At 46.3% G+C, this 11,267-nt stretch overlaps 1 protein-coding gene across 5 annotated transcripts; it reads left to right on the top strand.

Moving 5' to 3' along the window:
* Nucleotides 1–344: 344 nt before the first annotated feature.
* LOC102512345 (melanoma-associated antigen 10) lies at nucleotides 345–4,251 on the top strand. Of its 5 annotated transcripts, none has more exons than XM_032474547.1 (4): nucleotides 345–396; nucleotides 2,235–2,319; nucleotides 2,471–2,539; nucleotides 2,614–4,251. In XM_032474547.1, exon 4 carries the CDS (start codon nucleotides 2,677–2,679, stop codon nucleotides 3,757–3,759), a length of 1,083 nt encoding a protein of 360 aa, XP_032330438.1. In that variant the 5' UTR covers nucleotides 345–396; nucleotides 2,235–2,319; nucleotides 2,471–2,539; nucleotides 2,614–2,676; the 3' UTR covers nucleotides 3,760–4,251. The 5 variants fall into 5 exon arrangements, with proteins under 5 accessions (XP_032330438.1, XP_032330437.1, XP_032330436.1 ...); XM_032474546.1 differs by lacking the exon at nucleotides 345–396 and adding an exon at nucleotides 1,449–1,574; XM_032474545.1 differs by lacking the exon at nucleotides 345–396 and adding an exon at nucleotides 1,569–1,683.
* Nucleotides 4,252–11,267: the final 7,016 nt, after the last annotated feature.

Here is an 11,267-nt window from a genome sequence, read left to right as displayed (position 1 = left end):
GATCCTGGTAGGTCACAGGGCGGGATGACCACAGGCAGCATTTCCTGAAATCCGGGTCTCAGAGGGACTGGGGTCCTGGTATGACGGGCGGGGCCTGAGGTGGTCCAAAGGGAAGCTACATGCCGCCTGAGTCAAGGTGAGGACACCGAGGGAGAACGGGGGGATCCTGGACCCCAAGATAGTGTTGGACCTTGGAGGCCTTGGGGCAGGGTGACCACCAGTGGCATTTCCCGACATCCGGGTCTCCGAGGGACTGGGGTCCTGGGATGAGGGGCGGGGATTGGGGTGGCCAGAGGGGAGACCACATGCTGCCTGAGTCAAGGTGAGGACCCCGAGGGAGAACGGACGGATCTTGCACCCCGAGACAGTGTTGGACCTTGGAGGCCTTGGGGCAGGGTGACCACCGGTGGCATTTCCCGACATCCGGGTCTCGGAGGGACTGGGGTCCTGGGATGAGGGGCGGGGCCTCGGGGGCTCCAAGGGGAGGCTACATGCCGCCTGAGTCAAAGTGAGGACCCTCAAGCAGGAAGGAGGGGCCCCTGGACCCAGAAAAGTGGCCATCCCACAGAAAGGCGCCCTTGCTTTCAGCTGTTCGGCGGCCCGAGGGGAGGACAGGCCCACGTGGTTTGTCCTGACTTCCGCATCCGAGTCTCAGACAGACTGGGGACATAGTGAAAGGGCGGGGGCCTCAGGTCTGCGGAGGCGAGAATCTCAGGGCCGCCTGGGAGTGAAGGTGACAACCGCGAGTTAGCATTCAGGGACCCTGGACCCCAGAACAGAGTCAGTCCTGGGAGGCCATGGGGCGGGAGGACCTCGGGCAGCAGTTCTGAAATGCGGGTCTCAGAGGGACTGGGGTCCTGGGATGAGGGGCGGGGCTTCGGGGGTTCCAAGGGGAGGCTACATGCCGCCTGAGTCAAGGTGAGGACCCCGAGGGAGAACGGAGGGATCCTGGACCCCAAGACAGTGTTGGACCTTGGAGGCCTTGGGGCAGGGTGACCACCGGCGGCATTTCCTGACATCCGGGTCTCAGAGGGACTGGGGTCCTGATATGTGGTGCGGGACGATGGAGGGGCCCCCGAACCCAGAAAAGAGGCCATCCCACAGAAAGGCGCCCTTGCTATCAGCTGTCTAGAGGTGGGAGGGGAGGACAAGCCCACGTGGTGTGTCCTGACTTCCTCACGGGGGTCTAAGAGAGACTGGGGACTTAGTGTAAGGGAGGCGGGGCCTCAGGTCTGCAGAGGATAGAACCTCAAGTCCCACCGAGAGTGAAGGTGACGACCACCAGTGAGCACTGAGCGACCCTGGACCCCAGGACATAGTCGGTCCTTGGAGGCCATGGGGCGGGATTACCACCGGTGGCACTTCCTGACATCCGGGTCTCAGAAGGATTGGGGATGTGGTATGAGGGGCGGTGCCTCGGGTGGGCATAGGGAAGACTACATGCCGCCTGAGTCGAAGTAAGTACACTGAGAGAGGACGGAGGGGACCCAGGACCCTAGAAAACAGGCCGTCCCACAGAAAAGCGCCCTTGCTTTCAGCTGTCCGGCGGCCCGAGAGGAGGACAGGCCCACGAGGTTTGTCCTGACTTCCGCATCCGGGTCTCAGACAGACTGGGGACATAGTGAAAGGGCGGGGGCCTCAGGTCTGCGGAGGCGAGAATCTCAGGGCCGCCTGGGAGTGAAGGTGACGACCGCGAGTTAGCATTCAGGGACCCTGGACCCCAGAACAGAGTCAGTCCTGGGAGGCCATGGGGCGGGAGGACCTCGGGCAGCAGTTCCTGAAATGCGGGTCTCAGAGGGACTGGGGTCTTGGTATGACGGGCGGGGCCTCAGGTGGGCTGAGAGGGGAATCCCAGGTCCTGCCAGGAGTCAAGGTGACCCCGAGGGAGGAGTGAGGGACCCGAGATCCCAGAACAGAGGGGACGCAACCGATCCTGCGCCTGCTGTCAGCCCTGGGAGGCCTCAATGCGGGATGAGCACACGTGGTGTGTCCTGACTTCGGCATCCAGGGCTCAGAGAGACTGGGGACCTACTATCAGGATGGGGCCCTCAGGTGGTTGGAGAGCAGAATCCCAGGACCCGCTTGGAGTCCCGGTGAGGACCCTGAGTTAGCGCGGACAGGACCTCCCACCCTAGAAGAGTGGGAACCTGCCAGAGCCCAGGCCTCCTGCCAGCACGCGGGTCCAGGGCTGTGCCACAGTGTAGATCCGAGGTCTCCCCTCCTTTCTCTCCCAGGGGCTCCAGACACCGGAAGGCCTAGGTCTGAGACACGTGTTCTCGGGTCACAGAGCACAGGAGGCTGGCAGTGCCAGGACTGAAGGTGAGGTGTGGGCCCTGAGTGTGTACCCGGGGGCTCCCGGAACAGAGGGGACCCCGCGAGGCCAACGTCCACTCCACACACCCCGTGTTGCCCCCAGAACCTCGGGCTGTGCCGGCTGCACCCTGAGGAGCCGCCTCACTTCCCCCGTCAGGTTCACAGACGACCGTCCACCAGGAGGAGAGCCCCTGTGAGGCCGAGGGCACCCCTGAAGAGGAGACCTGTAAGTAGCCTTTGTCAGAGCCCCCCACGGTGGGTTTCTCAGCCCGGGCCACTGACACTCCCTTTCTTCCCCAGGCCTGTGGGTCCCCATCTGTCATCCCTGCCCACGCTCCTGTCGTCAGCCGGACACCAATCATCATGCCTCGTGCTCCAAAGCGACGGCGCTACACGCTTGAGGAAGGCAGTCAGGCCCAGATTCCCATAGTTGTCGATGAAGATGCTTCCTCATCTTCCTCCACCTGCTCCTCCTCTTTTCCCTCCTCTTTCCCCTCCTCCTCCTCCTCCTCCTCCTCCTCTTGCTTTCCTCTGATTTCAAGCACCCCTGAGGAGGTGTTTGTTGTTACTAAGACCCCAAGTCCTTCACAGAGCCCTCAGAGTACCTCCCCTTCCCCAATGGCTGTTGCCTCTTCTCCATTAAGCGAACCCGACGATGGCTCTAGCAGCCAAAAAGAGGAAGGTCTGAGCACCTCGCAGGCACTGCCAGGTGCTGAGTCATTTCCCAGAAGTGCGATTGATAACAAGGTGGCTGATCTGGTGGAGTTTCTGCTCCTGAAGTATCGCAAAAAGGAGCCGACCACAAAGGCAGAAATGCTGAATATCGTCTTCAAAGATGACCAGGACCACTTCCCTGTGATCTTCAATGAAGCTTCTGAGTGCATGCAGCTGGTCTTTGGTGTTGATGTAAAGGAAGTGGATCCCAGCAACAAGTCTTATGTCTTGGTCACCACCCTCGGTCTCACCTATGATGGGATGCTGAGTGATGAGCAGAGCATGCCCAAGACGGGCATTCTGATACTTATCCTGAGCATAATCTTCATGGAGGGCAACTGTACCCCTGAGGAGGAGGTGTGGAAAGCACTGAGTATGATGGGGGTGTATGCTGGGAGGGAGCACTTCATCTATGGGGAGCCCAGGGAGCTCATCACCAAAGTGTGGGTGCAGGAGGGGTACCTGGAGTACCGGCAGGTGCCCAACAGTGATCCTGTGTGCTACGAGTTCCTGTGGGGTCCCCGGGCCCATGCGGAGACCAGCAAGATGAGTCTCCTGGTGTTTTTGGCCAATATCAATGGGAGTGACCCTAGATCCTTCCCACTGTGGTATGAAGAGGCTTTGAGAGATCAGGAAGAGAGAGCCCAGGCTAGAATTGCCACCACAGATAATACTGCCATGGCCAGTGCAAGTTCTAGTGCCATGTCCAGCAGCTTCTCCTGCCCTGAGTGAAGTCTAAGGCAGATTCTTCACTTAGTGTTTTAAGAGGGCAGTCAATGATCTAAGTAGGAGAGGGCTAGGCTGGGGATGAGGGAATCCTAGTGAATAACATCTTTGTGCTTCTGTTCTATCGAGGTGACTTAGAAATTCATCTTTTATTTTTGGTATTTTAAAATGTTGTTACTTAACTAGAAAGTTTGTTAGCGTCAGAATATAAGTTTATGAATGACATTGGTTACACACTTATTGTTGCTTTTCCAGTTTAGGAGAAAGAGTTTTGCTATTTTGTAAAACAAATTGGGAAATCTTCCTTTTTATTTGTAGTCTGTAACAAGATAAGACAGCATTAGTATAGAAATTTCCTTGGAAATGTGAAAGAACTTAGCAGTAAAATTGAGAAAATATTTAACTGGGTCACTTTTAAAATTCTCATCATTTTTAGTCTATTCTGTAAAATTAAGGTGTATACTCAGATTTTCTTAGCTTATTCAAGACTAGAAGAAATTAAATGGTAATAAATTATATCTCTGCTCACTGGGTCATTTATTTCTCCGAACATTCACTGAATGTCTTCTCTTTGGAAGGTGTCATGTTAGCAGTGGGGACACTAGGGTAACCACGACATACCTCAACCTATACAATGGTAGAGTCTTGCAGCGGCAGTCATATAAGGAAGATGGTGAGATGTTCCCTAAGACCCACAGAACAAGTAAGAGAAGAGGCGAGGTGCTGGGGGTCTGGGAGCGAGCACTGAAGTGGAAGTTCCCCAAACCAGGGCAGTTTGGGGCTGTGGGAAACTGCAATTCTTTCTGTGGGAGTTAATTGTAATGAAGATGCATGGTAGCAGTGGTTATACTCCCAGACAGGTATCTTAGGAGTGACAGAAAAACTTGGATAGAAAAACTGCTCACGGCATTTCCATTTAGATCCCAGATAAATCAGAGAGAAATCACTTTCTGGGGCAAATAGGGAATCTGTCCTGTACTCTTGTCCCAATGCAGTTGAACATAGCAGAAGAACTAGGTGTTTTATGCCTATCATCTGCAAAGGTTTCCTGAGAAATAAGGGTGAATATCTTTTGAGTGATGCCCAGAAGTCACTGTCCAAGCATCCTTTTCCCTGGCCTGGGAGAGCCAGAGCTAACTCTATTAGAAGACATTTAAAGTAGATTACCTTTAATGTATTTTGGGCAGTTCTGAGCCATGTATAGATTTTATTTGGGAGTAAAATGAATGAAAATAGTGGTTTGGATGAAATAGCAGCTGGGAGGGAGGGACACAATTGGTCTTTGGCTCAAGTTTTAGGAGACCCCCTGTGGATGCCTGAGACTGCGGAGAGTACCAAACCTTATATATACTATGTTTTATCCTATACTAAATGGTAGCATATGCAGCATGGTTATGCTGAAAAGAGGGATGATTCATGTCCCAGGCAGGATGGGATGGGATGGCATGAGATTTAAAACTTATGAATTGTTTATTTCTGGAATTTTCTACTTAGTATTTTCAGACTGTGGTTGACCTCATGTAACTGAAACTGCAGAAAGCAAAATGATGGATAAGGGGCAACTACTGTTAACTGCTAATCATTACAATTAAACCAGGCACTGTGAGAGGTCCTTTACAGACATTACACACATCCCTGTAGTCCTACAAGACAGGGCTCATCGAACCCACTTGCTTCACAGATGAAGAACCTAAGGCCATAGGGCTTGGTAATTGTCCCAGGATCACATTGTTAATAAGTGACAGGGTAGGGACTGGATCCCTGCTCTAAATTCATCCAGAGCCCATACTGTTCCCACCCAATCCCAGCCTGATACAGACCTTCTGATTCTAAATCATGTCTCTTCTCACTACTCCCTAATATCGCTCAGGCGACAAGAAGAAGGACCTTGGGCCCAAGGTAGTAAAAGCAGGTCTAAAGAAGGAAGGTGCCAAATAGGATTTTGGTATTGTTTGTGGGCCGTTTTAACCTAGGGTGGGTCCTCTAGCTTAAGTCCCAGGGTTCCGTGAGAGCTGAGGTGCCAGCTGTCTCTCCAATCCCAGCATCTTCTCCCATGAGAGCACCCTTCCCCTGGTCTTCCCCTATGTGCCCTCCAGTTCAGCTCTGGAACCTGACTGGTTTACCAGCTCTTCACTGCTGCCTCTTCTGAGATCTGCACCCACACCCAATGGGACAGCGCAAATCTCTTGCCATCCCGCTGACATAAAGCATTCCCACTCCATGAAAAATTCCTCTTACTGTCTCATTCCACTGACCACTTAGAGCGCCCCTTTGACGCGAAAGTTTACATTGGTTGCCAATGTTTAGACATCTGGTCATTACCCCAACCCCCAGGTATCCTCAACAAACTCTCTGTTTTCTAAGTGAGCTGATGAGTAGAGTCTAACTTGGCACATCATCTACCAGTTCTTTGGATATAAGCCTGAAGGTAGAAGGGAGTTTTTGAAACCACCCTGATATTTGCAACAGGATTTTAATGGGGTGTCTTATTTGAAACTGGCCACTGAACACATGGACAGATGAATGAGCTTACTTAAGAGGTCAAAACCCAAAGCCTCCCTCATAAGTGGTAGATGATGGAAAGACCATAGAAGTCACTATGGAGCTAACATCTACTAAAGCTGAATTCCCCAAAATTTGGAGCACAAGTAGGTGAAAAATGATTTCTTGGTAGGCATGCTCACTCTAATTTAAAAAGAAAAAAAAAATCCATATTTAAACTGTTTTTTTTTTTTTTGTCTGTGTAACTGGCCCATGGGAAAATAATCATTTTCAGCATGACTAATGGCACCTGTATAGCTGTTCAGGTTCAGTCATGTAGAGGGTAGCAGGGACTCACAAAATTTTGGACATGTGCCAAAAGGAAGGAGAAAATTCTCACCCAAGTGAGATTATACAAGTTATCTCAAAGGATTGTGCAGAAAAGTACTATTGAGTGAAGATGGCCAACCCTCTCTGATGAGATCTACAGGATCCTTTGAAAATTACATGTGATCCTGTATTTGAAAGCACCTGTCATACAGTAGGCATCTGAAAAAGTTGGAGAATTTAAGGCAAATTTGGTCTTATCAGAATTCCTCCAAGAAATGAATGTTATTGTCATAACAAATTATAATCATTGCTTTTTTTTTTTTTTACTACCTACCATGTAACAGTGTATGGGAGAGACCACAAGGTCTCATCCATAGTTTGTCTTCCTTTCCTTTGTGGGCACATGGAAATACTATTGCCAATCCACTTGTAGTTAGGAAGAGTCATGTCACTACCCATTGTCATTGAAATATGAGTAGAAGCATTGTCACATCCAGGCATTTGAGAGCCAGTATGCCATTTCATGCTTTCTATTCCTTTTAACAGCAAATATGGCATCCCCATGTTGAGATGGTAGAACTACAATCTTGAAGTATCTTGGATCCCTGGGTCACCTGATAGCAGAGATCTCCTGCTCAATGAGTCAGAATTTACATGCACACAAAAAATAAACTTTGGTTACGTTAAGCCAGTTAAACATCAGGTTTTGTCTGTTACATCAACTTGCATTTACTTCAACTGACAAATACACAGCTCCTTTATCTGTTGTTAGGTGTATTTAAATACTTTAATTGTAAATGTAATAGTGCATATAGTGCACATATTCTTACTGCAAACACCTTGTAAAATTAGATAATTGCTCCCTTTATAAAGTTCCTCCAAATTTCAGCCACCCATCCAGAGGTAACCACAACAAGCGTATTAATGTGGTTACTGGGTTAAAGTGGAAAGGATGTGAATATATTATATTTTTATAAATATTACTGGAATTTTATTGCAAAAATGCTGTAACATTCATAGTCTCAAAAATATTGTATGTGAATATCCTTCACTCTCAAAAATATTTTATTTTATCATTCTTTTCAATTTTGGTCAAAATTATGGGTAACAATATTGTCTCACTGTTCTTTTAATTTGTGTCTCCCCAGTTTTCTAATTAGGCTAAACATAGCATTGACTTCATTCCTCACACATAAAAAACGGGATTTATGCAGTGATATCCTGAATAACAGGATTCCTCTGAACATGTTTTAAAATTCTGAAATATCAATAAGACATTTATGTTTTATGTTGAGAAACAAGGATTCAATCAGGAGTCAGGGAAGGGGACCAGACAGGACACCCCAAGCTAGTGAGGGGCACTGAGAGCATCCTCTCAGTGAGAGCCATTGCAGAGTCCACAAGAGAGACCAAGTGCAAAGCCAAGTCCAGAGACCCCCCAGGCAGGCCGGCAGCCAGGGCCCTGAATCCAGAGTTCAGTGTAGGGAAAAGGATCCTGAGGGAGAGAAGTTGGGGAGCGGAAGGGATACAGGACAAGGAAGAGGAACAGGCTGGGGAAATCTCTGGATCGTCCTCCCCAGCTGGAAGTTGCAGAGTGGTCTGAGCGGCCAGGTCTATCGAGTGAACGGACCAACAGCATGCCAGACACTGCACCCCAATCTTAGAGTCTCCCTACCTCTGTCAGGAACAGCACACCTGGCTCCCTGCATCATTCAGAGGAGCTTCATCTCTTGACTATTCTAGCGGTCCAGTGCACCCTCGCCAGTGTCTCAGGACTGGGAGCTGCCGTGATGCCTGCTGGGGGCTGGGGACTTTCCCCCTGGGTGCAGTGCAGCCCTCCAGCGAGGTCAGGGCTCTGTGAGTGAGTGGGGTTGGTGACTGGGGACAGCTGAGATAGACCAGGAATACCCATGAGCTGTGAAAGGGGCTGCAGAGCTGCAAGGAGGGTGAAATTGGAAGGGGAAAGCCATGAGAAGTGAAGACTTGTTTCCTATAAACATTCCTTATTCAATAAGAAAAGAACAGAAAATAGTAATTTGGGTCTGGAGTTCATAGCCACTCCTCTAGCCTCATCATGTTCACATTTAAATGATGTGCACAATTTAAATGCCTGGTATTTGTGGGCTCATGTGGTCTGTGTGCTAGGGTACCAAAAATACAAAAGGGAACAAGCAAAGTACAAAAAGAAAAACAATAGGCCATGCCTACTAGGTCTCTGAATAATCAAACACACAAAAACCAACAGTATTCTTGCACTTGTCCCCTCTTAGCCTTTTGCCTAATCTTGTCATACATTTTACTCCTACAAATGTTATAAACTCCACCATATATTGTTATTATCTTTACTTTAAACAGTCAATTATCTCTTAAAAGCATTTACATAAATAAGGAAATCATTTCTGTTTACCCATGAAGTTGCAATTCTGCTGCTTTTCATTTCTTCTTGTAGATCCAGATTTCTATCTGCTATCATTTTCTGTCAGCTTGGAGGACTTAACATTTCTCTTAAATATCCTTTAACATTTATTTTAGTGCATATCTCTTGGTGATTAATTCTTTAAGGTTTTGTATTTCGGAAAAAGCCTTTATTTCACCTTTATTTTTCCAATATATTTTCACCGAATATAGATTTCTATGTTGACAGTTTAATTTTTCAATACTTTAAAGATATTGTTCCACTCTCCTCTTGCTTTCATTGCTTTTGACAAGAAATTTACTATTTATCTTTGTTCCTCTGTGGTAAAGTGCCTTTCTTCCCTTTGGGTACTTTTAAGATTTTTCTCTTCATCACTAAGTGTAAGTAATTTGATCATTATGGGCCTTGGGGTAGTTTTTTTTGTTTTGTTTTTTGTTTTTTGTATTCCTTGCTCTTGGCGTTCTTTTAGCCTTTGGAATCTGTGGGTTTATAGTTTTTATCAAATTTGGAGTTTTTTCATTCAAATACTTGTTTCTCTCCCTCCCTTTTTTCTCTCCTTTGGAGTTTCCAAATGTATGTGCATAGGTCACTTGAAGTTGTCTCACTACTCACCAATGCACTCTGTTCACTGTTTTCAGTATTGCTTTATCTGTGTGTGTTTTTTCATGGAAAGTCTGATTGCCGTATCCTCAGGTTCACTAATCTTTTCTTTTTACACGTCAAGTCTGCCAGTAATACAAAATGGTGCACTTATTCAACTTAAACATTATAGCTTTCATATCTCAGATTTTATTTAGGGTTATTTTTTCTATCTTTCATGTCCCTATTTAGGACTTTTAACCTTTCCTCTTATTTTTTGAACACCCTTTCAACGTTTTTGTCTACTAACTCTATCATCTGTTTCATTTGTAGGTCACTTTCAACTTATTTTTCTCCTCATTACTTTTATCTGTTTCTTTTTTAACTTTTTGTTTGTTTTATGAGGGAGAGGAAATTAGATTTATTTATATTTGGAAGAGGCACTGGGGATTGAACTCAGGACCTTATGCATGCTAAGCATGCACTCTGCCACTTGAGCTATACCCTCCCCTTTCTTCTCATTACTGATCCTACTCTCCTTCTTCTTTGAATGGCTGGCAGTTCTGATTAGGTGTCAGACATTGTAAAGTTTACTTGCTAAATGCTGGATATTTTTGTGTTTCTATAAATAAATATTTTCAAGTATTGTTCTGGGATACAATTTAGTTGCTTGGAAACAGTCTGATCTTTTGGGGTCTTGCTTTTAAACTTTGTTAAGTGAGATAAAAGCAGTGTTTCGACTGTGGCTAATAGTTTGTTTCTTCTAAGGCAAAACCACTCTGTGTATTCTAACTGAGCCCCATGAATTATGAGGTCTTCCACTCTGACTAATGGGAACAGGAGTAATTCCCAGACCTGCATGATCTCTGGAGATTTCTCTCTGTGGAGATCTCCTCACTGGAATTTTGTCCTGCAAGTTCTAGCCACCTAGTATCCCTAGACTCCCAGCTCCATCTCCTCAACTGAAGGAGATGGCCAGGCTGCTCCATTGTACACTGTAGTGTACAACCTTTCCCTAGGCAGTAAGCCTGAGCAATCTTAGGGCTCACCTCACTTGTTTTTCATCTCTCAGAGAACACTATTCTTTCCCTGTTGTCCAATAAACTGAAAATCATTGTTTCATGTATGTTATCTATCAGTTGTTTGAGGTAGATGTATAAATTTAGTCCCTGTTACTCCATCATGGCCAGAATCAGAAGTCCTATAATCCAAATTTAAAACCTTAATTAGCCACATATGAAAAATATCCCAGTATTTCAACTTATTCAAATTAAAACCAAATTGAAAGACTGTGGGACACACATATATGTTGATATAGACATACATACAAACAACTGGGAGTATATACAGCAAAACAGCAACAATATTCTTCTCTTGCTTATAGAAATATAAGTGACTTTAAAATTCTCTTTTATTTATGCTTTCAATGTTTGTAACCCTTCTAAGGCATATAAGAATTATTACAAAAACAAAATACTATAAATATTTAAAAATATGTTCAGACTAACAAAAATAAACACTCATTATCTAGATGTTTTCTTTGTAATATTGATTAAATTTTTGCTGGATTCTTTTCAGCCCCTGGCATGATTATGTGACTGTAAAGAAATAAAACAAAAAAAAAAAAACCTTTGAAATCCAATTAGTAGGCTATGTGTAGTCATCCAATTTCTCTCAGACTTTCAAATGCACTCCTTCACAGGTAAGA

This window comes from Camelus ferus, chromosome X (genome assembly GCF_009834535.1).
Source record: "Camelus ferus isolate YT-003-E chromosome X, BCGSAC_Cfer_1.0, whole genome shotgun sequence".
In the NCBI taxonomy this organism is placed as follows: domain Eukaryota; kingdom Metazoa; phylum Chordata; class Mammalia; order Artiodactyla; family Camelidae; genus Camelus; species Camelus ferus.
Note: the sequence above shows the minus strand (reverse complement) of the source record. Positions and strands in the feature narration are given on the sequence as shown.

What these genes read in the sequence shown, in the direction of transcription:
- LOC102512345 (XM_032474547.1), top strand. Translation starts at nt 2,677, where the DNA reads ATGCCTCGTGCTCCAAAGCGACGGCGCTACACGCTTGAGGAAGGCAGT.